Consider the following 26936-nt stretch of genomic DNA (forward strand, 5'->3'; position numbering starts at 1 on the left):
CTTTATCATATTATAGAACGACACTATCTGTAGTTTCTGTTTGACGTGCGTTGAGTTATCGTACATCGTCAAAATGCATACTAGATAATAACAGAATACAGAATCACTGTTGACGGCTTAGTACATGATACTATTGTACAATCATTGTGAAAACCAAAAGTGGATGTCAATGGTTTTCTTTCTTTTCTTAATAACAGTTCTTTTTGGTCAAACAGTGTTCTTCGCAGCGATTGGCATTGTATTTCTTTGGTATTGCTACGGAAGTTGATTTTAGCCAATCTGTTTAGCTCAAAATATCTAGTATACATCTCCTTTAAATAGCTATTGTAAAAGTCAACATGTATTGAAAAACATTAAGTTTTTCATTGAATTGATTAAACCAAATAGTAAGATTCAAGAAATTAAAACAATTTATTTGAAATTAAAAAAAGCTTTATTTTATACATTAATAAGTTATGGATTACAATAAATAAACCTCCTCTAGTATACTAGAGTGTTATTTGACTGTTCCAAAAATAAATACACCTTAAAAGTATAATCTATTGAACTAAAGTTTTATATCTTTAGAAACATTCACAGCCTGTTAGAAATGCAAAAAATAATTATGAGGTAAATTCAGTGAAACCATTTTTTTGTGTGAATAAGTCAACTCAAAATACACGGTTTTTAAAGATCAATCATTCTAAGTGAAAAAGACACCGAGGAAATAGTGATGGGCCAGTAATAGGGGGTCAGTTAAAAGTACTACAAAATTTAGTGCTGCAGGTTTTACTAGGGAAATTCCGTGAGACTACCATAGGAAGAGGAAAACAAGCAATAGCGGTGTATATAAAGATATGAACAGGTTGGATAAAATAAAAAGAAATCAATTTAATTACACAGTATTTTCATTAGTTTTATTTTTAATGAAGTATGCCTTATTTTGCACTATGAAGAACTTTTTGATTATCTTCAGTTTGGTGAGGTACTTTCTAATTTGGAATTTGTCTGATCTTCAAAAGACATTCCAAATATACCTCTTCCGCGAGCATACCTTCATTGTTTTCTAAAATAAAAATATTTTCGAGAAAAGCTGAAACATGTGGATACCTAATTTTAATTCTTTACAGTTTACAATTATATATATATATATATATATATATATATATATATATATATATATATATATATACAGTGTAGGTAAAAGTTTATGGTCGGTATGGACCTTATGTGAGATGGAGTGAGAAACACCTGTTTAAAAAGAGAGAGGTATATTAGGTTAGTCCTTTATATCATTGAAAATGTATGCCAAATTTATTGGTTTTATTTGACCTGTTGTCTTTTTAGAATTTGAACAATGTTCTAAGATAATCAAATTTGGGCGAATTGATTTAAATGGCAGCTTACTTGAGATCTATTTAACTCCAACGACAGATATCAAATTATATTTCCACAGCAAAATAGTTGACATATGGAATGGCACAAAACCAGGCGAAATTACTTGAGAAAAAACCAACATTTTAACCATGGTCTAATAGTTCCACCAATAGTTTTTCTCAGGTGATCATCACGCGACTTCGGCTTAGTTATAAGTAGTCGCCTTATGCATGGACATCTGATAACACAAGATCTCCAACCGGAGTGTTGGGGAGACCTTGCGAGACCTCACTAACAATAAAAGAGCTTTGAGTGAAGTGCCCGTTACACAGTGCGGAAAGAGGTGAGTTCGGAATCCCAGAGCTTTTGAAAAACTGTTATTAAAGTGCGGTGCCAAAGTGATTATTCAATATTTTAAAGCAATAAACTATTTATACAAAATTTCATTGTTGTATCTATGTGTTTTATTTCCTTTTTTCGTTAACAGCCATACAGCTGATGTGAGTTTGTAAATAAAAAAGGCCACAGTTTGAGCATTTAAAATAAAGTCAATTCTTACTGGCTAATTGTTAGCTTTAACTATTTAATTTGATTATTAAAAATTAATTTATTTACATCAGACTCTAAATATCGTACTTTTGAGAATTAGTTCGTTAAGAATGATCTAAAAGTTTCATCAAATACAGAGTATTGCATTAAAAAATGGACAATAACGTTATTAAATTACTGTTCGGCCATGTATAATAAATTCTTTTTGTAAATTGTGAAGAATTAAAATTAGACATCGACCTGTTTCAGATTTTTTTTAAATATTTATATTTTAGAAAATAATGAATTTGCTGACACAAGTGTATATCAGCAACATTTGTGACACTGCTACCAATATTGTATGTGTATATTTCTATAAACGCTGATTTGTCAAAGTGATTATACTATGTATAATTAAACGTTGAGTAGAAACGGATAATTTTTTACAAAACAGAACAATGCAAAAATGACAAAGTTTCGATAGACGACAGAAAAACTAAAACAATAAAATTTTTGGAATACAAACAATAAATTAAATAATAAACAATTGGAACAAATAATCAAAACAAGCTTTGGAAAACATATTTAAGAAATTATAATAAAAATGAAGAAAACTGTTTTATTTAGCAAATTATTGAACGACTTAGTGACCATTTGAAAAGGACTGTGTAATGAAAAGCGGAATACAAATAGACATAAATTAATAAGATTCCAATTCACAAAGATAAAAAGAATGGGAACTTGTTCAGGATCGTTGTCAGCTTTATCAGAATACTAATAACTTTTGGAAAGCTAAGCTTAGATATGAACGAATACAAACAGAAGATGAGGTGATCACAGTTACGACTTCGGGACCGTAGGAAGGACAGTTTTAAAAACTACGTAAACAAAAATAATTAAGACAATCGTACTTGCTGAAATCTCTTACGGGCTTTTCACAAAAATAATTCTTATGTATTCAACAAGTAAGAACTAGTATTTTGGTACGACACTACAGTAAAGTACCACAAATGTAGCAAGTGTTGATGTGCTGTGAACCTCATGTTTTAATGATTTTTATAGACCAGTAAAATTGGACGTTTACCCTTTAGAAAAAAAAAATGTTTGCTCATTATTTAATAAACATATTAGTGGATTATTGCAGAATCTGTTGAATCTCTTAAAAATAGACTTCTTCGTCTGATTGCTCAAAGAATTTACGTTCAGGTAGAAGAGATTTCATTTTATAAATTACGGCGAAGATTTGGGTTCTAGGGAAAATGTAACGTTGTCAGCATGTATGATTCAAAAGTTATCTGCAATGTTGTAGTTAATAACTTTCTCTTACGGTAAGTAATGTCTGAGATTAACAACTTCGTCGCAAATTAAGGCGATGTACCTTGCAACAACGCCATTGTTCGGGTAGCTATTTTATGTTTTGTTACCTGTAAGTCGGTTTCATAACCGCACTGACAGGGTTTCATAAAGCAGAAAACAGAATTGTTTGTAGTATTATTAGTGGAAGGGGCTTTTACGTCTACTTTTTGTGAATTGTGAGTAATTTATTTTAATTCAATTTGCTGACAAATAATAAATATGACTGACAGTAGTAATAGTGAATAGAATACAAAGATTGCAATGGGCCTGAGATTTGATAAGAATGAGAGAGGATACGCTACCAAAAAGAGCACTGAATGCTAGAACGCAAGGAAAGAGACCGGTTGGAAAGCCAAGAACGCCCTGGGAAGACACAGTAAACAGCGACGCACAAGCCCTTTTAGGAGTCCGTTGTAACGGGATTTAATTAAGCATCCGGAAATCAGATCTAAGTAACCCCATTCAGTTTAAAAATTTATAATCCTTTTAATAATATTATTCATTGCTTATTGCTCAATGCGATTGTTTGTTTATGACATTGAACATATGTTTGTAACTAGAACACGCGCTCACCTAGTAAAATTTGCAATGTAATCAAAAGCTTATTTAATAATGTGTACAAATTATATTAGCAAAAAGAGTAGATTATTAAGAATTAAGAGTGAACAGTCGAAGCTAGTGTTGTCATCCGTCAACTAGGTACTCTCTCTCTCTCTCTTATTCTACTTAGACAACCAATAAAGTAATTATGAGTATTCAGTGAGTTCGAGTTAATCAACCCTATGCAGGGGGTAAACAACATCTAGAGTTTCACTATATGGAACTCGTGATGGAAGCAATCTAATAAACATTATGATTATCCAACATTATTATACCGTGTATGGAGAAGATCAGCCACAGACAAGCAAGGGTAGAGGTAAACATAAAGGAGGCTCAATTTGGAGTATAGTGCCATAGAAGAAGTAATAGTGAACCGTATATCAAAAAGAAACGTCACAATTTAACACCCGAAGAAAAACTATGATCGGAAATGGGTCATAAGTTTGTTAATTTAAACAGATACAGGGTTTTTTCCAAAAAAATATATTTAACAAGGATTAGTTTTCTTCATCTAAGGCTAAGGCATCTATAAAATAAGAAAATAATTTTTATGACAATCAATTCGTTCAAAAACCTGATTATTTTTTAAATAATAACCGCACGTCTATGACTCGTCGATTTCCTTTCCCATTATCCCATCAAACCTGCAAAGGTCTACATTGAAATATGAGTCACTTGCTACAATTGTGGTATTGTGGTGTAGTAACGGATTTGAACAATAGTAATATACATAATCTTGAGTTTGATAACATACCATAGAAAAACCTAAAAACTAATGCAACACGTTCTGATATAAAAAAAAGATATTATATTCTAATACTAGATAAATTATTTACAACATAATAAAGCAATGTTTACAAGTCTTGTTATAAAAGCTTAACTTAAGGCACTAAATCGTTTGTTTCGTTTCCCTCCTTTAAAAAATTTAACTAAACATTGCTCTGCAAACAGTTCTTAAATTTATCTGCTTGGAATTGATGAATTTTTAGAATCAATACACGTACGGTGCAGTAACTGGTTTAATTTTATTCATTAAAACGTAGAGATAACTGAAGCAACATACAAAACACGAATGGATAACTTTATCTGATAAATCGATAGAGCTATGCCAAACAGAAAAATTTTAGTATTGCACAATAACTGGAAGACATAACACAAATATATATGTATATAAAATTTAAAATGCCAAGTGCAAATAATTTTGTTTGTATATATAAACAACTATCATATAATATCTTTTATGCATTTAACAAATCAATAACTTAATCTAATTCTACGGTTATAAATGAGAGAAAAATTCTAAACTTAATTGTATTTAACAACCCTAATACAAGGAGGTAAACGAACGGTGTGAGCAAAACTAAATAAAATGAATAGTGTCAACTCTAACAGGAATAATTTAGATCATATTTTGCGCATGCCTTATATCTTTATAAACGTTCAGTATTGCAACGTTTTAAATGTATTATTGTTAAACATGTAGACCAGAGAAATTAGTAAATAAAAAGGGTTTATACACTCTTTGATACAGGTATCTAACAACTGCTTTTGTCATTTTTTTCAAACAAGGTAAGATTTGATTTTAAATACTAAAGGTGAAAAACTTTGTACAGTTTGTAAAGTTATTTTTGTTAATTTGTTGTTTAATTATTGCAGAAAAAACTTCAAAGACGATTTTTTGAAAATTATTAATAACTTTTGTAAAAATGCACAAAAAACTTTAATTTCACGTGATAATAGAGACAATATCACAGACAGAACAATCGATAAAAAATCCGAAGATAAAATAAGGTCATCTGTAGCTTCAGCGTCACTATTAGCGAGAACTGTTTGTGATCCAGCAATAGAAAAATTGGAAGTGGCGTTGTCATTATGGGTCGAAGACCACAACCAAAAAAGGGTGCCTTTGTCTTTACGCACATTTTAAAGAACCTGGTGGTAGCGGTGGTGGTGAATGTACAGATGGAGGACTTCAAGCATCGGAAGTGTAGTTCAATAAATTTAAGGTGCGATAATTATTGCATAGCATTAAAATCGTTTAACGCAGACGAAACTACACTGTTTTGAAAGAGAATGCCAAATAACACATTTAAGACAGCAAAGGATAGAGTTATATTGCTGCTTTCTTTGTTCTAACGCATCTAGAGATTGTGGTTAGTATGGTTAGTAAACAATTAATGCTATATAGATCTTTAAACGAAAGAAAATTAGTAAATTATTTAAACAATTGCCTAATCCTGAAGATAATTTGTGTAATTAATCAATATGTATGGTTAAAAACTTCAGCGCGAATAAAGAGCTTCTACTGTACTTTTGCAAACAATTTTACAATACTTAACACAAACTTTTTAATCATTAAATGATTTAATTTAATCGGTTAAAGACCGATAAAGCGATGAGATGATGATGTGGATGAGGACGCCAGAAATTTCCTTCGCCGAATAAATACAGACCGTAACGGACGGGAGGTTTAATGAAGGAGGTCAGGGCTCGAATGGGCTGTAGAGCCATAGGATGGAAGAAAAGTTTTCCATAAAAGTGTGTAGGTAAGCTAGCTACTATACTACACTATGTATCAAATAACACTATTTAGAAATAAGTGCTTGGACAGAGACTGAGCTAGAAGTACAGATATGTATACGACGTAGATGCAAGGTGGAGAAGAATATCAAGAACTAGGTAAGAAATAGAAGACTAGAATAGAACGATCATATAAGCCAAATGACAACAAACTCAGTAGGTAGTAAACGCCAACAGTACGACCAGTAGGAAGACCACGAAAACGATGAAACGACAACTCACTGGAGGCACATTGAAAAACAGACAGTCATGTCTATATAAAAAGAAGAAGACAAATAATTCGTTTTTTCTTTCTCCTGGAAAATTTGTAAAATGAAAAGTTAGGTATGCATCATTTATAACTATTTACAGAAGAAAAATAAGTATACAAAAGTATATAATGGCTTAATTACAAAAATATGACTTTGTAGTAATTAATAGAAAAATTCCAGTACTAAAGAAACAAAATTCCACATGGTATTTACTTACCATTTGTATTAAATAATGAACTAGTTTCAGCTCAACTTGTGAATTATGTAAGATAGAAACTGATATTTTGAAAGTGCAAAAACTAGTTAGTATTATCAAGCTAAGAACGATTGCAAGGTCCCTCTGGATGATATTGACAATTGTTTAATGAAATATAACATATTTTTCATAAACCTCATTAAAATTTTTCTGTAAAATTTCATACATTTATGGCTTTTAGTGGAGGGGTTTGATCTACGCTCAGTACTGAATGATAACGACTCCATGTATTAGAGTTTATCATAGTATTACAAAATTAGTATTATTTAATTAAAATATCACACAATAAATGTTAAATTTTCAAAAAGTTGTCAGTCGTGTTATATTAATACTTGTGTTATACTAATGTATATATTAACATATAGAGTTTGTGGATTTTCTAAACAGCTATTACCTTGAAAATATCTGCGTCGTACACAATTATTCAAATTTTTAGGGGAAAGTGGGCCACCTAAAGACGCGTGTACCATGAGACAGTGGCAAGAATTTTCAAATTACTCGCTAGAAATGGCATTCACTTCTACACATTATTCGCCGTTAACAGTCAGTCCCTATCGTATTGTTTAGGTACTTGCACGCATCCCGAGAGTTTTTTTACACGTGTTGTTTGTTTTTGAAAGAGGTAATTTGTTTTGTATACTAAATACTTGAATGAAAATACTTGAAATAACATATTCCAGCTAGTGATATTTTTAAAATGTTATTGTTTTAATTGAGCAGGGAGATCATTTATTATCTTCTACTATGATTGTTTATAAGGTATTATGCTCATCCTAGTGCTAAAAGTAAAAACAAGACATTCGACGCAGGACGTGACATTTGACGTGAAATGTCACATTAAATGACGTGACATTCGACGAAACACGAGGCTTTCGACGCTGGACGTGACATTTGACGTGAAATATCACGTTAAATGACGTGACATTCGAAGCAGGACGTGACATTTGACGTGAAAACGTCACCGGATTCCTATGTCACCATTGGTCAGGTGTTTACTTGTAGACACGAGGATACGTAAGCTTGCATTCTGCTGACGTTACAGCCACCATCTTGAAAAGTGATCCAGAACCCGCTTAAGTAAGCTTGCGTTGTGGCCGCCGTCTTGAAAAGTGAACCAGAACTCACTTATAACATCTACTCATTTTTGTTTCCCACTGTAGAGGACATTTAACTCGTTTTGTTGAAGTTTATGTATATATGTCATTTGATATTTTGAAATATATAACGAGAATTTTAATTGTTTTGGATTTGTCTCAAGCTGGTTCACTATTTGAGCCAAGCAAAAAAAAGTGTTTTTAAAAATAATTAATAGAAAAAAAACTAGTTTGTGAATACAAAAGACTGCTATTTTTGTTTGACCTTAAATTGATTAAATAATTGCAGTTTGAATTTGAACTCAAAAAAAAACGGTAATAAACAGATTATATATTAACAATATGGAAAATTCTCACCGTGGGCCACTTTTCCCTATGGTCAAAGCGTAAATTTTTGTACTTCGCGCATGCATGACTCATAGCTGTTTAGTCTATTCACTACCTCTTCAATAGAGAACAATAAATAGCCTCAAAAAGCCTAAAAACGATGTAGATATAAAGAGAAACTATTTCTATTGATATCAATACTGGTTACATAAGGGAAACTATAAATTTGCCAGCAACTGTGTGTAATACCGAATTTTAAACTAAACCTTATAGATACCAACTGGTCATTCCATTATACTGTATACTGATACATGGTTCTTGACGGCTTAGAGCTTTCATACTTAAATTTTGAATACGATTTAAAACATTGGATTGGAATGTTGACGGTATTCAAACGGAACTATAAAATGAGTGTCAAGAAAAAACTAAATTAATGGTTATCCTAATCAAAATTATGACATTGAGCAATTACAATATTTTGGAAAGCTGGAAAACCATCAAATTAAATGCAGAAACTTCAGCAATATCCAGAAATAAACCAAGCAGGATTCATATTTACATTTAACGAATTAATTACTACGTTTAACTTTTGTGCAATCAAAATTTTAGTTTATTATTCAGTATATTGTTGGAATTTCTTATATACTCCATATGATGATTCTCTTATGTGTGCAGGAGATATAAACTAATAACTTTCCAAATCACTTTCGCCGATTAGTAAAAATATCAGGACAAACAATACCACTGAGTTTTCCATGGTTAATAAAGAAAAAATAATAATAAAACAATCACGTGGCTTCCGAGTATGGATGAGTGAACTACAATGGATCTATATGCACTTTTTAATTGGTACTCTGTAAAATTATATACACTTAAAAAATAATGAAAATATAATGTACAAAAATCATATTTGCATCTACCCGACGGTCAGTGTTTTAATACACTGTAACACAAACAATCGGACAGTTTGCTCGGAATAAGTATTTCGACCTATTCAGACTCCAGCCCATCTAACAAATATACAGATCAAATGGGTTCACAGTTACTGCCAAATATATAAACTTAATACCGCAGCCTTTTTTATTTTCACTAATGTAGAATGTTGCGATTTACAATGTTTTCTTTGAAAGAATGATCAGTTTGATCTGTATTTTATTTTACAGCGTAAAATTGACAAGCTGCCAGATGTACACATTCACAGATATCGAGAAACTTCGATTCTTCGATATAACTATACACATATTGGGTACACATAATCTCCTGCGAAGAGTTGAGGACGAAAGCAATAAAGTTGGTCTGAAAATTAATAAAGTTAAGACAAAAATAATGCTGGTCGACAGTTTCCACACTATTTAACTGACTAACATGTTACAGGATTACCAGATAGTGCACAGTTTTGTCTATCTCGAGTCTAGTATAAATAAAGATGGTAACTGTGAAGCAGAAGTTCGGAGACGTATTCTTCTTCTTCTCGTAGCACTACAACCCGGGGTGGGTTTTGGCTGACTGCACAACTTGCTTCCATCGTGAACGGTCATCCATAATAGTTGGGTCACTGGGTAGCCCCATTGTTCTTAGATCTGACCATATATTGTCTCTCCATCGCATTCGTGGACGTCCTAACGGCCTTCTTCCTGTGGGGGCTTCCTCCTATATTAGCTTGGCAAGGCGGTTATTAGGGAGTCTATGAACATGGCCAGCCCATCTTAGACGTTGGGATTTAATCTCTTGGACTATATCGCTTGCTCTATACATCTGCTTGACCTCAGCATTTGTTCTCATTCGGTATTGGTTGCTATTAATGTCGTGATAAGGCCCAAAGATTCTTCTGAGGATTTTCCTCTCAAAACATCTAAGTTTTCTTTCAGTTTCTTTGGTCAGGGTCCACGTCTCACACCCATACATGAGCACCGGTCTAATCACCGTTTTATATATTCTAATTTTTGATGTTCGTGTTAGGCTTTTAGATTTAATAGTATTGTGGAGGCTGTACATACATCTGTTTGCTGCCTGAATTCTTCCTTTAATCTCTTCCGCGATATCGTTATCTGCAGTGATTGTTGCTCCTTGATATTTAAAACTCTCCACTCTTTCAAAGTTATATGTGTCTATTGTAACATTTTGCCCTATTCTATCTCGTCCCTTTTGTCTGTTGATGCACATGTATTTGGTTTTCTCTTCGTTTACCCTTAAACCAGTTTTCTTTGCCTCTACCTCCAATTTATTAAAAGTCTCCTTCACATTGGTGACTGTGTTTCCCACAATTTCAATGTCATCTGCGTATGCTAGTAGTAATTTTGGTCCATTTACTGTCAGTAATTCTGTTTTAAGTTGTGCTGCTCTTACTACTTTCTGCAGGATGATATTAAAGAGGAGAGGTGACAGCGCATCTCCTTGTTTCAAGCCACTGCTTATTTCGAAAGATTCTGAGAGTTTGTTACCTATCCTTATTCTGGATCTACAGCTATTCACACATAACAAGCTGGATAAGTTTTTTTGGAACTGAAAGTTCTGCCATTGCATTCCACATCTGATCCCTTTTAATGATGTCGTACGCTTGCCGGAAATCTATGAAAAGATTATGGATAGTTCTATTGAATTCCCATCCTTTTTTTAAGCAGCTGTCTTAGAGTAAAGATCTGATCTATGGTCGATCTATGTTTTCCGAAGCCGGCTTGGTATTCCCCATGAAATTTCCTACAAACGGTGTCAGCCTACTTAATAGGATGTTCGCTAAGATTTTATATGCCGTATTAAGTAGGGAGATGCCTCTTATGCTCTAATTATAGAGCACTTGGTTTTGTCTCCCTTTTTATGGATGGGGATTATTACACTTTCGTGCCATTTTCTCTTCTTTCCGTATAAGTGTTATTAGTTTGTGTATTTGTCTATGTAGAGTTTCTCCTCCGTACTTAAGGAATTCAGCCAGTATATTGTCAGAGCCTGGAGCTTTTTCGTTCTTCAATTTGTTAATTGCTTGCAATGTTTCATCTAGTTTGGGGTCCTCTACCAGTAGGTCCACCCCAAAATATATATTTTCTACATGTTCTTCTTCTTGATGTATGTTTAGTAAAGTTTTGAAATATTCTTGCCATGTTTGGAGCAGTTCTTTTTCATTTATTATTAATTCATCATTTTTTTGAATACAGACACGTATCTAGGTCTGAAGCCTTTCTTTTCGTTCGACATTGATTTGTAAAATGCTCGACTATTTGACTATTGCCTATTCCTTTCCAGTTCTTCATATTTCTGTTGTTCGTACTTTCTTTTTTTCTCTCTAATTAATTTTCTTGTTTCTCGGCGTGAAGTTGCATAGTTTTCTTTACTTTCTGCTGTTCCTTGTTGAAGCATAATGTTTCGCTTTATCTGTCTGTCGTGTAGTTTTTCTTGAAATTCTCTATCAAACCATTTCCTTGTTCTCTTCCTGCTTTTTCCTAATATTAGTTCTGCTGACTCCATAATTGATTTTTCCATTTGTTGCCACAGCCTATTGACGTAGGAGACGTATTGTTATGAAAAAAAATGCGATGAGTCGCCCAACTAAAGTTTGGAAAAACAGATCTATCTCTTAAAATATCAAGATGACACTGGTGAATGACCTTGTATTCTCAATCTCCATCTGATGCATTTGAGATGTGGTGCTGGAGAAGAATGCTGCGCATACCTTGGACAGCTCATCAATGTGTCTCAACCGTCACAAATGATCAATGGTAACCACAAGAGTTTCAAGTCTTGGACTGGAAGTGTCAAGGTAAAAAACCAACCTGCCAAGAGATGAATGAATGTAGTCCAGAAGTTCGACTCTCATGATGTGTAAAATATTAATCCCTAGCTGTGCACTTTCGGTTTACAAAGCCATCCTCAGAGCTATGGTAAAAAGTTTTAAAAATACCATTACTTAAGAAGGATCCCATTGGTGAAATTTCTTCCAAATAAAAAAAAAACTTGAAAAGCTTTCAAAAAAACATCTAATAGATAGCACATTAAGTGAGTTTACAAAAGACACATTAAAATTTTTTGGATGGAGTTAAGGTGACAGACAGATCCTACTTAGTACTAGAAAAATAGCTGAGAAATGTTCTATGAAAAGATATGAAGTGCCCAAAATATAAAGAAATGAACTGAGATTACATAGAGAGAAAAGAATAACTAGTAAATGTCAATCCTGAAACAAGAATTCGTGCAAATATCATTATGCAGCATTAGTATAGTACATATGTGAATATAAAAAAGGCTTAACATTTTATTTTGTAACTAGAGTAGTGGATTTCTGGAGACGGTTATAATTTTTAAATTATTCAGTCTTTGGCATGCATCCTGATAGGCTATTACTGGTTCAATAATAGTATAATCTATCTCATCAATGGCTAGTATTTTATCGCCAACGCAAATTTTTTGGAAGACTTGACTTTGGGGATTTACATGATCTATAAACAAACCCTAAAACATAAAAATTGTATAAAAACACTGGTATTATATTATATTATAATTATATACATATGACGCTTCTTGCTGATGCTTGAAGTACGGTCATTGGCAAGGCTTCTTGTGATTGGTCCTGTCCGTGTCTTACTCGTAGGTTTTGTGGCCTGATGTAATTTTAACTTTTTCTTTAATACCGTTTTCCATGTAGTTGCAAGCTTTTGAGCATCATCTCTTTGGTTTAGACTGTTAAGATTTTTCTCTATTTCTATAGATTCTCTGATTTCTCGTTTTCTTTTAATTTCAATGTTAGCTAGCATCGTAGTTTGGTTCAGGTTTATTGTATGTCCTGTATTTGAGACATGTTGTACAAGGGACAACATATTTTCTCTTCTTTCGATAGCATGTTAATGTTCTTCTCGTCTAACATTGATTCTTCGGTTGGTCTGTCCGATGTACGATTCGTCACAGTCCCCACATGGAATCTCGTATACTCCTTAATTTTCTAACGATATTTTTGTTTTCGCGGATGGTAAAATAGTTGAGATTTTTCTGTCGGTATTAAATATCGTTTCTATTTTGTGTTTTCTTAGCTCCCTACCTATTTTCTCTGTTGTACCCTTTACATATGGTAGAATAGCTTTTGCAATCGGTTTTGCATCTTCTGTTGGGTCCTTTATTCTTTCTTGAGCTTATGAGCCGTTTCAATGGTATATGTTTTTTCTTAGCACTGTTTTGACATTATGCATTTCTTTATTTTTATGTTCTTCATCTGTCAGTCTTTCGGATCGTGTCATCACGGTTTTAATATGCAGGATGGTGATACATATATACATATATACTATAAGTATGGCTATACAACATTGTGAAAAGGAAACAATAAAAGTGTATGAAAGAGAAAGAATACTTGATAGATGGGAAGTAGGCTTTCTTCTTATTCTTTTATATACCACTGTCTATTTCCTTTTTTGTCACACTGGCTTTTCCAGGCTTCTTTAATGTCAGATTTCTCCCTAATTTAGATGCAATCTTACATAATAAAAGTTATTGATTTATTTATAGTGCCTCCATATTTGAGTTTTAAAATTTATGTTATACATTTTTGTCATCTTTCTTGTCACAATATTGAAAAGTGAAAAAGAAATTTTGAAAATGTGATTATCTTCATTTTAAAAATCCAGTTGACTAGTGTATTCTTAAATATTGACATTATGAAAATTCCTCACATTTATTTACTATTCTGTGGTTTTGGCAACGCTGGGAGTTCTGACATCGTAAATCTTGAATGAAGTAACATTATTTTTGTATTAAAAACTTATATTCATAAATAATACTATATATAATAATACTTACATTGCTCTGACCTACAATACGAATATCTTTGGGTAAAAATGATTCAGGCATCTCAACTTCCAAAACCTGACAAACTTTGTGCTTTCCAAAAGGCCACTTCACAATCTGTTTCGACTGATTCGAATCTTCTTCACACATCATATTAACGTCTTTAAGGTCATTGCTTGTATCAGCAATTTGCAAAATTGGAATGTGATTTCGATGGTTCGGCAACTTTGGAGTTGGCATATGAATATTAGAGGGTTGTTGCTGACTAAACTGTTTTGGTTGGTCCAATGGACTAGGTGGGCTTATGTTTTGATTTTGAGAAAACAGATGAGCGTTTTTCGAATAGACTGCAGCTATATGATATGGAGGTGGCTGTTTAGGAGGAGTTTTATTTATTTCGCGGATTATATCTGAAACATTCTCAGGTATTTCCGTTACATCATGATCATTTAAACTATTCTGGGAAACAGCCAGCTCACCGGAAATATTCGTAACTTTGGCTTCTTTGATTTCAGATATATTTAGTGGCTAAAATATTAAAATATTGTAAGTTTGATTGTAAATATGTGTGTCATATATTGTTTGTTATTTCCTGACCATCAATTTTTAAATAGAAACTTTTTTAATTCCTGAGTTTGTCAGTCTGTTATAAATAAAACACATGTGGCAGGTACTTCAAAATACGACTGATTCAGGATCGTATTTTAAGCATATGCCAATGGTGTATTTACAAAACAACTCAATTTATTAAATTATGATACATATTGGAAAATTCTTTGATATCAGTCATATTATTGATTCTAGAGAATGCTTGGCTAAGGCTGTAGTGTTTGGTTTGTACACTGTTTGTATGCAAAAACCCTTCTATGTAGATATTGCTGTGTTTGCCCAATATATTGCAGTCTTTACAATTTATTTTATAAATAACATCCGACTGATGATCTTTATTAACATTGGGTTTATATTTTGAAAAATATTTTCCGGGTGTTTTTGACAACTTATGTCAAACATTGATGACATATTTTGCCAGTATTTTCGACATTTGTTCAGAGAATCTATTAATGTATGTTAAGGATATTATAGTGTCTGTTTAATAAGGGGGTCACGTATAGAGTCCTCTGAATGATAGGTCATGGTAGGTGTTTGTAATTGCAATTTTTTTATTTTGGCAGAATTTTTCTTCCGTTTTAAGTTTTTAGTCAGTCGTTTCCAATAATATTCCTTTCTCTTACTTTTCCAATTTTTGCATTCAGATCTCCTATTATCATTGTGAAATTTTTGGGTTATATCTAATGCTTATTCTAATTTATTGCAGCATTGTTCTAGTTCTTCTTCATCTTAAGCTGCAGTATGAGCACACATTTGAATTGTTTATTTTCAAATGGAATGAGTTTAACTACTGTTAAAATCCTATCAAAAATCAGTAGGAAGTGAGTTATGTATAAAAGTGTACTAGGAGTGCATAAACGTAAAATATACACCACCATTATCTTAGCGACAGTGAGAAATACAAAAACCTATAACCTGAGGAACGCAAGCATCTGCTCAACAAAACTTCATAATTTATTGATATATTTATTTAAGCATTAAAGAGACTAAACAGGTCATTACCATAGCAAATAAAATTCTGTCCTAGAAAAAAGAAAGTAAAACCATGTATCTAGAGGGCTCTTGGAGAAGAGAGATGGAAATATAATGTTTTATTATACTTACTCTTTTTCCAGGAGTATGGGATGTCCTCAAAATTTCCCTCAATCTTTTTAATTCTTTATGATGAGGAGTAGGGGTCCTACTAAGTGACAAATGGGCCTCTGTTACATCAGAATCGTTCCTCTCAGTACTGAAAGTAATGTGGCAATTCTGATTTCCCACTGACATCGGTACATGATGTGGTTCTCTAAGGGGAGTTTGTGGAAATACAATGGAAGTTAGTACTACTTGCCCGTCAGACAATTGTTCATTTTGAAGATGGATCAACGGTTGTGTTTGGTTTGGTGTCAACCATAACGCTTTCAGATTTCTGAGTTTCGATATTGTGATTGGAAGGTAAGACAGCTTGTTTCCTATCAAACCGAGGGTGGTCAAATTTTGGAGATGGCCAACCTCATCTGGCAGTCTTTCAAGTTGATTATTATGAACATTAAGTATCGACAATGCGCAGCAGCTTCCAATTTCTGTAAAAATTATGATCATAAGAGAACTTACCCATTCATAGATGTAGTTATAAAATAAACAAATAATAAATAATCCTTTTCTCCTCCTATTACATATTGGTCAAAATATGTTTGTCCCTGATACCTCCGATTGGCAATCTTATATATGAGTAGTATCATATACATAGGAAAAATAAAATCTTTATTAACCTTTCTGGCTTCGGATCCGAACCCTTAGTGAAACACAGTTATGTACTATATGTATATAGAGCCATATTAATCGTTATCAGAGCAGGCCATGAGTTCTGTTATTTATATGAGTTGGTAGTAGCGTGGTCACCATGCTGAATAATGTGGCATTTATAGCTTCACAGTCTCAATATAAAGTTTGGTTAGGTATATATATATATATATATATATATATATATATATATATAATATATATATAATATATATATATATATATATATATATATATATATATATATATATATATATATACAAACAACACAGTTTATTAGGGCTGCAGTCAGAAGGTTTGGGCAGGATGTTACAGAAACACTCTTTTGACTTTTGGTCTAGCTTTCGGAATTGTTTTATTCCTTCTTCAAGACACTGTAATTAGAAGAATGTGTAAATATTTATAATATATCACAAATTGTCAGTGCAACTTACTAGTTGTGTAGATTATTTGTATAAAGCTATGACACTCAACAATAATAACACACATATACAATATAACATAAAATAATGGACAAAATACATTTTAAAATTTAGTTATGATAGTAAAAATTTTGTTTGTGACATCTTTTAATGGTGTGTTTTGACTGATCCATAGAGAACAGATTTTTGTTTTTTCTTTCTTTTTTTCTTTCTGTTAGGATAAAAAGCAGTTGAGTTGCAGAGTTTTCTGGGCTTGTGGTTATTAGAAAAATAATAGTATCACCTGTTAATATTTCTATAATGACCACTCCATTAGGTCTGATAACACAGAATTTACAATATCTTGTAAAAAGCCTGATTTTATTTAGAATTTAGAAATGCATAAATATTGGTAGTATGTATTGATATTCATACAAGTGGAGGCTTCCATACCACAAAAGACCACTGGTACTGGTAATCCAGAGTTTAATCAATATGTTGGTGGATAGACATAATATCATTTTTTTCTATATACAAATAATACATGAATTATCATTAATAAATACTACTTAGAATAAGTAACTTACCTGCTGGTAGCTGTTGTAATTTATTATCTGACAAAATCAGTGTGGCCAATTTTCGTAAATGACCTATGCCACTAGGTATTGATATCAAAGAATTGTTCTGTAAATTAAGTTCTTCCAAATTAACTAATTTACAAACAGTACTGGGCAGTTCTTCTAATAAATTTGACTCAAGTTTAAGAACTTGCAAATTTCTAAGATTTCCTACAGCTTTAGGAAGTGAGATTAAATTATTAAAGCTTAAAATTAAATTTGTGATTTTTGTCCAATGCCCTATTTCCTTTGGGATGGATTCCAAGTTATTGTATGAAGCATCAAAGTCATTTATCTTTTTTAAGTGTGTTATAGCTACAGAGAGTTCAGATATATTATTACCATTAATCCATAATTCTGTCAAATTTCCATGAGATTCGCATAGTTCTGTCTAAAATGAAAGATAATATAAATAATAAATTAAAAAATTAATAATTAGAGAGATTATACTAATTTGTCTTTTCTATTAAAATTTTTAGGGAGTGCAAGTGGTCACAAGTGCTGTTACCCCCTTCTAAATCCAGCCTGTTCTACTGGTTGATATTCACCAAATTTATCAAAATTATAACTTCTTTCCTTCCATATTGATTAGAAAAAAACATGATGTGCCACTTTCAGTAAGAGAATTGTTTGAATAACTACATAATCAGTGTATTTGTGTCAGTTTAGCGTAAATTTATATAGTAAATTTTTGTAGATTTTATATAAAAATAATAGTACTTACCAAATTTGATAAATTATTATCACTAACATCTAGTCGCTGTAAATTAGTCAAACGTCTGATGGATTTTGGCAGTTCTGATATATTATTATCTCTTAATTCCAACACTCTTAAATTTGATAATCGACCAATATTAGCAGGAACAAAATCTATGCCTGTATCATTTAAACAAAGTTGCTGAAGGTTAATAAGGCTCATAACAGCTTCCGGAACTTTACCTAGATCATTCATACTTAAGTCCAACATAGTCAATTTACTTAATTTATCTAAATTTGGGTGAACTCCATCTAAAACTGTTTAAATAGTTTATTAAGTGGAAGTAACAGTCAGCTTTCATTCGTCGTGGTAGTTAGACGTGCGTAAGAAAGAAGCTTGTTTTTAAAACCGGTGTTTATAAATTAGCTATATAATTAAATATTTCGTGAACTTTAAAAGTAAATTAATTACACCAAATAAAAAAGCGAAATTCTTAAAGACATTAAAAACTTATGAGTGCAGTTAGCGGAGGCGATGCCTCCGATAACAATGTTTTAGAAACCCAAATGGATACAGAACATGCATCATCTTCAAACGAGGAGCTGTTAGGATTTCAAAATCTGGTTCCGGTTATACAGATAAGTACCACAAAACTTGTTAATAATAAACCCATTATCGATAATGACTTTGCTAATGTACACACTTCAATAACAAATACCATAAACAAAGAAGTAGGAACAAAAAGGGAGGAATTTCTTTACCGACAAAACGACTTGGGACCTCATTACGTGTATTTGGAAAATAATTCACCCGATTTTAAAGGCAGGTTAAACGCTTTAAGGATAGGTGACATTATTATCACAAATTTTAAAGAAATTGATGAAAAAATTGTGAGCATTGACGCAGTAGGGAGAAATAAAATACGTATAAAATTTAAAGATTATAAATCGGCCAACTATATCATATCTAAAAAAAATGAAGCAATATTTACAAAAAATAATTTAGACATATACATTCCTAAGTTTCTTGTAGTTAGACAGGGCGTAATAAGAGATATTTCCACAGAATTTTCAGTAGAGTATGTTAAAGACAGAATCAAAATGTACGATTTACACTGTAAATTTGAAGTCATTCAAGTCAAAAGATTAAATAGGAGGCAAGTAGATGAAAAAGGTACCCAATATATTCCAACAAAAACATGTGTAGTTAGTTTTAGGTCACAGGTACTACCAAAATATGTAACAATCAACAAGGTACTAAAGGAAGTCGAGCCATATAAACAGAAGGTGCTATTATGCTTTAATTGTCTAAGATTTGGACATACAGGGGGACAATGTAAGAGCAGGGCTAGGTGCGAAAAATGTCAGGAATCACACAACACAAAAGAGTGTAAAACGACCGATATAACTCCAAAATGTTTTAGTTGTTCGGGGAATCATTTTACTACAAATTTGAGCGCGTGTCAGGAATTTCAACGTCAAAAACTTGTAAAAGACGCTATGTCTTCCAGTAATATTAGTTATCAAGACGCCAACAGACAGTTTCCCAGGAACTCCTATGCAAAAGCAACAACCATTAATACGGAACAAACTACAAACATTTCCTGCCTCAAAACTTTCCCTCCATTAAATCCCAATAATTATACACCCACCCAGCTCCCATCAAATTCAATTAACCAAATGTCAACAAATAACATATTTTACAATAATTCAAATAATACAAATTCTAGAACATTTAAAAGACAGAGACCAAATAGTCCAGATCCAACATTAATTTTGCATAATGAAATTATAGCTTCCCCTAGATCTCAATTACCTAAGGGAGGAATATTAGACAGTATTAACTATAAAGGAAATATTAATAACAATTCAGTTGCATCTCCTTCAGACCTAAGCATGATAAATTCAATATTAGAATTAGTTATAGAAATTGTCACAAAAGTTTTAGTAACAAAAAGTATAAATATAAATAAGGAAGAACTCGAAAACTTAGTCAAATTAACTATAAATGGAAACACGTCATCACATTCTCAGACCTCAACCATTCAATAAATATTCTTCAATGGAACTGCCGTTCAGCAGTTTCTAATAAAACTAACCTAGAATATCTACTAGATAGGGGCAACTACTCCGTTGCACTTCTATCGGAAACATGGTTTAAAGCAGGAAAATATTATAATTTTAAAGGCCTCAACAATATTCGCTGTGACCGGGACGACGGGTACGGCGGCTCAGCCATTTTATTAAAATCAGACTTAATATACCAAGAAGTCTCAATTCCAACTACAATAAACTTTGAGCATACTTGTATCTCGGTTAATTTTCCATTTATACAAAAAAAAATTTACTTCGTTTCAGTATACTTTAAACCGAGAACTAGAATATCATTACAACAGTGGATCAACTTTTTGGAACAAATTCCAAAACCATTCATAATTGGGGGCGACTTTAACGCACATAGTTTGGCTTGGAATGATGGATATGACGATATCTATGGCAAGACTCTTTTGGAAGCTATCGAACAATGCAACCTAGTAATTTTGAACGACGGATCACCTACATTAGCAAACAATAAGAAGTCAGCTGTAGACTTGACCCTCTGTACACAGGATCTGACGCACCTAATTACGTGGTCTACTTTAGAAGAACCTTATGGCTCTAACCACTTACCAATACACATACAATTTGGAAGGAATAGCCCGCTTGCGCAAATTAAACAGACAAAACATAACATATGGAGACTCAAGGCTGCTAATTGGGATGTATACACCGCTACACTTGAAGCTACAGAACCAAAATCATCACTAATGGGCATTATCGACAATATTAACAAAGCTGCCAACAAAGCAATTCCCTTACAAAAATCAAACACACAAAATAGAAATCATTGTTCGAAGGACTGGTGGAATGAAACCTGTAACATAGCTGCTAAAGCAAGAAAACAAGCTTACTTAACCTACACACATGCTCCAAATCTTAATAATCTAACAGAATATAAAAGACTTGATGCAGTAGCTAAAAAAACTTTCAAAGAAACTAAGAAAAAAAGCTGGATTAATTATTGCCAAAATCTAAATCAAAATACACCAATTAAAGAAGTGTGGAACAAAGTAAACCGATATAAAAACCGAAAACAAGTAAATAAACCCCCAATAAACCCCAAAGAAGACTGGATAAATGAATTCCACACAAAAATCTCACCCCCATGGGTTGAAAACAACATTACTCAACAAATAGCTACTGTAAATAGAAACACTTCTTTTCTACAATCACTATTTCAATTATGGGAACTCGAACAATGCATTAAATCAACAAATAATAAATCTCCCGGGGCGGATAACATTTCATACAATATGTTGCATAAAATGCCCTTAGGCCATAAGAAAGCCCTGTTAGAATTGTTCAATTCGATTTGGATAAAAAAGATTCCTTTTCCACCAATGTGGAAAGAATACATCGTAGTACCTATCAAAAAACCTGGAAAACAGAACGGAAATGCAGATTCATATAGACCCATAGCTTTATCATCGTGTATATTTAAAACCATGGAAAGGATGATAAAGAACAGGCTTGAATATTGGCTAGAAAATGAAAAAATATTACCTGACTCACAATATGCTTTTAGAAAGGGAAGATCTCCCTTAGAACCCCTAACGATACTAGTAAATGACATCTATCTAGGATTCACACACAAATACAACACTTTGGCTACATTTTTGGATATCACTTCAGCATATGATAATGTTCAAATAAATATACTAGAAGAGAAACTTATCAATATTGGTCTACCAACCTCCTTTGCCAACTTCATAAAATCAGCTTACTCTAGTCGATCAGTTTCCTTAAAGATAAATAAAGAAGTTTCGGAATCAAGAATATGTAGATCTGGATTACCACAAGGTAGTATCTTGAGCCCAATCCTCTACAGCCTGTACACAATGGACATAGAAAATGTTATATCACGTAAGTCCAAAATTATTCAATACGCCGATGATGTTGTTATTTACACCAGTAACAAATCAGAGGACAAATGTATAGAAAATATCAACACTGAATTTATAGAAATCCAAAAATGCCTAGACAACATGGGACTTTCCATATCCGAGTCCAAAACCAATATATGTATTTTCTCTAGAAATAGAAACAACTATCAAAGACCATTAACAATAGGAAAATATAAACTCCGTATTAGCAACTCTGTAAAATATCTTGGCCTACATCTAGATAGAAAACTATTATGGAAGGACTGTATCCACCAAATCATCAAAAAAACAAGTAATTCTATAAATATTTTAAGAGCGTTTTGTAAGGCAAAGTGGGGAGCAGATCCAAATACGGCTTTACTTTTCTACAAAACAATGGTACGATCAATAATGGATTATGGAAGTCAACTCTATGGAACAGCAGCAGATACACATTTAAATAAAATCGAGATACAACAAAATAAATGCTTAAGAGTTTGCCTGGGATATCTTAAGTCAACACCCATAAATATTATGCAAGCTGAAGCTGTGGAACCTCCTCTTAAACTAAGAAGACAACTATTGAGCAGAAAATTTGTGATAAAAACCATTTCCAAAAAAACTTCTTACCTCAATATTATACAATCACTAACAGTTCAAGTTTTGACCCATAGATACTGGCACTTCAAGAAAACCCCCCTCATAGTAGAAACTTTCTCAGAAATACTTGACATTACAGATATACTTTATTCCAACCAACTCCCCCCGGTTCTAATTTACTCGCCAGAACAAATTTTTTCACGGGAAATTAGAACCTACTATTTTGAAAGTCAAGAAGTAGCAAGTTTTAATCAATCAAAGTTTAACGAAACAAAAAACAAATACTGGCCAAACTATGATTCTATATTCACTGATGGATCAAAGTCAAAAGAATATACCAGCTGTGCCTTTTACCATGTGGAAGAAAATACTGACAAAAAATTTATTCTACCAAAGGAAGCTTCCATATACACTGCAGAATTAACAGCAATTGTGCAAGCTATGAAATACATACTCGGCTCTAACCACGACAAATTCATAATATGTACGGACAGCAAAAGTGCAGTAGATAAACTTAAAAAAGTAAACATAAATAGATCAGTTAATCATATTGAAGCAAATATCCTGTATTTACATAATGAGATACACATCAAGAATAAAGTCGTCATATATCTATGGGTAAAGGGACACGCAGGTATAACAGGTAATGAAATAGTAGATACCTTAGCAAAAACAGCCCCAACATCAGGAGAAGAACTAAATCTTAAACTACCCCCGTCCGACCTATTCTTAAACCAAAGAAACAAAATAAATGAGATGTGGCAAAACCTACACAACGCTTCAACAACCGGAACAAACTTTTGTAAACACCAGCAAAGAATTCCCAGAAAACCATGGTTTCACAAAATACCAAACAGAAACTTTGTTGCCACAATAAATCGAGTACGTGCTAATCATGCACTAACACCTTATTATAAGCACAAAATGAAAATTACAGACGATCCACTGTGTAGTTGTGGTAAAATGGGTACATTAGTACATGTTTTACTTGAATGTCCAATAAATAATGTAAACATTAATCAACTATACAAAAACTTAATTCACTACAAGATAAACCTTCCAATAGATCTAAATTGTATTATTTTTTCAGGAAATAATGATATCCTTTATGTACTTCATCAACACATCATAAACTGTAAACTAAAACTGTAAAATTACTAACCAATTTTGTATACAATTCTGCGAAAGAAACTAAACGTAAAGCACACAAAGAGGGCTGAAACCTCCGAGGGGATGAACCGGGTTGACGCCCTAGCGCGAAAAAAAAAAAAAAAAAAAAAAAAAATATATATATATATATATATATAAACACCTTACACATTTTATATATTACTAACAAAACAAATGAATACATCATGCTCAGGTCTGATACTATGAAACATTTTACACAAATTAATGATTCAATCTAACATAGTCTGGCTAATTGGTTCTCGCCAAAGCCATAAATTCCACCGAAAAAAAAAAAAAAAAAAAAAAGTGGAAGTAAATGGAAGCAATCATTTAAATTGTGATAATAATACAGCAACTAGAATCATATCATATGATATACAAAAGGAAATAACACCTGAATTCAAATGTTAAATATATGCATGCAAAAGCCATGCTGGAATACTTTCGCTTCCTGGTTATTTATTAACTCTAGCTTGAACAGCCTACAACATGGAAGAAGGCTTATATAAAATATAAGAATTCAGGATTAAATAACCTTGTAACCCTATAAGTAATTATATTTACTACAACAGCTTGCACTCTGAATATTCGCTAATGGACCAAGAAAATATGATACAATTCTGGGACTTTATTAAGAGTAAGTGAAATGGAAATGAATTACTACCTCTATTATTTTTTAATAATAAATAATGTCAGTTGGATCCAGATCTGTCTGACCTGTTTGCAGAATTTTTAGATTCTAAACCCTATTAGAATATATCATATAAATCATATTCACAGAATTACTGTTACTAACGTAACTGATAAAAAACCCAAAAAATAAAAAAAAATAGGTAAAATTTCACTTACCATTTTTACTAAATATTAAAACTTGTAGATTGGTCAATTTTGATATTAATGGTGGTATGGCTCGGATTTCATTATCACTTATATTAAGGTACCTTAAATCAATGCACTGAAATAACTGTGGAGATAAGTCCTTTAGCTAAAAAAAATATGATTAGGTATATAAAGATTATTTACATAATGGATTTTAAAGGTCATGGTAATAATATCAATACACAAAGATGAAGAAAACTTTCTTTCACATCTCAAATTAAAATCAGAATCATTCATCTGTTATTCAGAGGAATCCTAATTTACAATGGGCTCATGTTTATAATTAATGCTCTGAAGAATTTACAGAAAATTTATATATGGAAAATATTATATAGAAAATAATCTCGAAACTGATTACTACTGCAATGATACCAATAGCACACTAAATTAAAAATATTATCAGGATTTTTTTTCACTTCTCAACAAAAATCATTCCTAGGTGACTATTTCGATAGATATTTGCCTGTTTGTTAAGTTTACCAACTACCATATTTGAATTTATTGAGTCAAACGCTTTAGTTAAATAAAAAAAGAACACTCCAATCAATATTCTTTGTTCTTTATTAACCTTATAGAACTGCAATCAATACCAATAATTGAATGTACATTTTTGAAGGATATTAGAGTCTCAATAACATTATCTTGTCTATTGGATAAAAGTAGAATCAAAATAATCTATAAATCCCTTCATAACCTAATTATATTAATCCAAAAATATTGGTGAACCTATAGAGATAAGTATTGGTGGGGTATAGAGTGTGTTAACCATGATTTAAGTTACATAACAAAACAGTCGAAGAAACTACCACATACATTTAGACACATAGGTACAACCTTTAACAATTAACTCCTAACTCCTCAAAGGTCCTAACATGATCCTAATATATTAAAGAATAATTATGGTTAACTCTAATTTTTGGATGTTACATTCAGTATTTGTTCTAGTATTTTTAACTTAGTCTATGAATATCTTACTTTATTTCCTTCTAAATGCAAGACTTCTAATGTTGGAGAATTAGCATATACTTCATTTGGTATTTCTGAGATTCCACATCTTGAAAAATCCAATTCTACCACTTTTGCCTCATTTGATTTGCATTGGCAACACGTCATCCACCCCATAGCTATTGTAATAATAGTGTTTAAATGCACATTTTAAACTCAAAACAACTTCAATGAAGTACTTTTCACATTTTAACAAATAAGAGTGAGCATAAACAGTTTTTCCTGGATACTATTTTCTAACTGAATCTTTTTCTTTTTAAACACTGACTCTTTATGTTTAATTTCCATTTAAACAAAAAAGGGGGAGCAGAATTTACAATCATCAGAAACATTATTTCATAGATATTGTTTCTATAAACATTGAAAGACCAATGCTTTATCTAGATCTCAACAATTATTACTCTAATTAAAAGTAAAATGTACTATTATGTACTACTAGTACAATGTACTACTTTTCACAATATAACCACAGATTATCGAAAGTAAAATTCATATAGAACAAAATATAATTATACCAATCTCATTATTAGGACACGACCCCTCCACGGTAAATAGAAACAACCACACCACAGCACATAGCTCTCTAGTAAGGTAAATCCTATAGAAAGGTTTGGAAGAGAGTTTCTAGCGCAAAATGCGGACGGGCCGAAACTAATTTCATTTGACGTCAAATTTAAAATGTAAGTTCTGAATTTTGGAGGGAAAATTTGAAAAATGTGCTCTAAATTTTAGGCGGCAAAATTCAAAAAGAAAAATATGGAAAATAAATATAGTCATAAAATAAGAAATAAAAACTTATTCTAAGCCAAAAAATATATTCTCTCTGTCCAAAAATGTAGTAAACACTAGGCATTTTTATATATAAATCTTATACATAAGATTATTATATTTATATATTATATCAATATATTATATCAATATCAATATCAGACACAGAGTATTATAGTACAGAAAAGTTTTTATTTATTATTTTGTGACTATATCTGTTGTCCATTACATTAACAAACCAAAATCCTGAAAACAACAAAATAAAACACAGGTATCCTGTCACTTGTTTATTTGTATAATTTTCTTTGGTAAAATATTGGTAACAAATATCCT

General features: G+C 32.0%; 1 protein-coding gene across 1 annotated transcript; it reads right to left on the bottom strand.

Moving 5' to 3' along the window:
• Nucleotides 1-410: 410 nt before the first annotated feature.
• Nucleotides 411-26492, bottom strand: Lap1 (leucine rich repeat containing protein 7 lap1). The gene is made up of 7 exons (XM_072545889.1): nucleotides 25806-26492; nucleotides 24801-24936; nucleotides 18248-18537; nucleotides 17494-17914; nucleotides 15825-16285; nucleotides 14124-14639; nucleotides 411-12788 (listed from the first exon to the last, which is right to left on the bottom strand). The coding sequence occupies exons 1-7, from the start codon at nucleotides 25950-25952 to the stop codon at nucleotides 12603-12605; spliced, it is 2157 nt and encodes a 718-aa protein (XP_072401990.1). The 5' UTR covers nucleotides 25953-26492; the 3' UTR covers nucleotides 411-12602.
• Between the last annotated feature and the right edge of the window lie 444 nt (nucleotides 26493-26936).

Source organism: Diabrotica undecimpunctata, chromosome 10, assembly GCF_040954645.1.
Source record: "Diabrotica undecimpunctata isolate CICGRU chromosome 10, icDiaUnde3, whole genome shotgun sequence".
NCBI classification, from domain to species: Eukaryota; Metazoa; Arthropoda; class Insecta; order Coleoptera; family Chrysomelidae; genus Diabrotica; species Diabrotica undecimpunctata.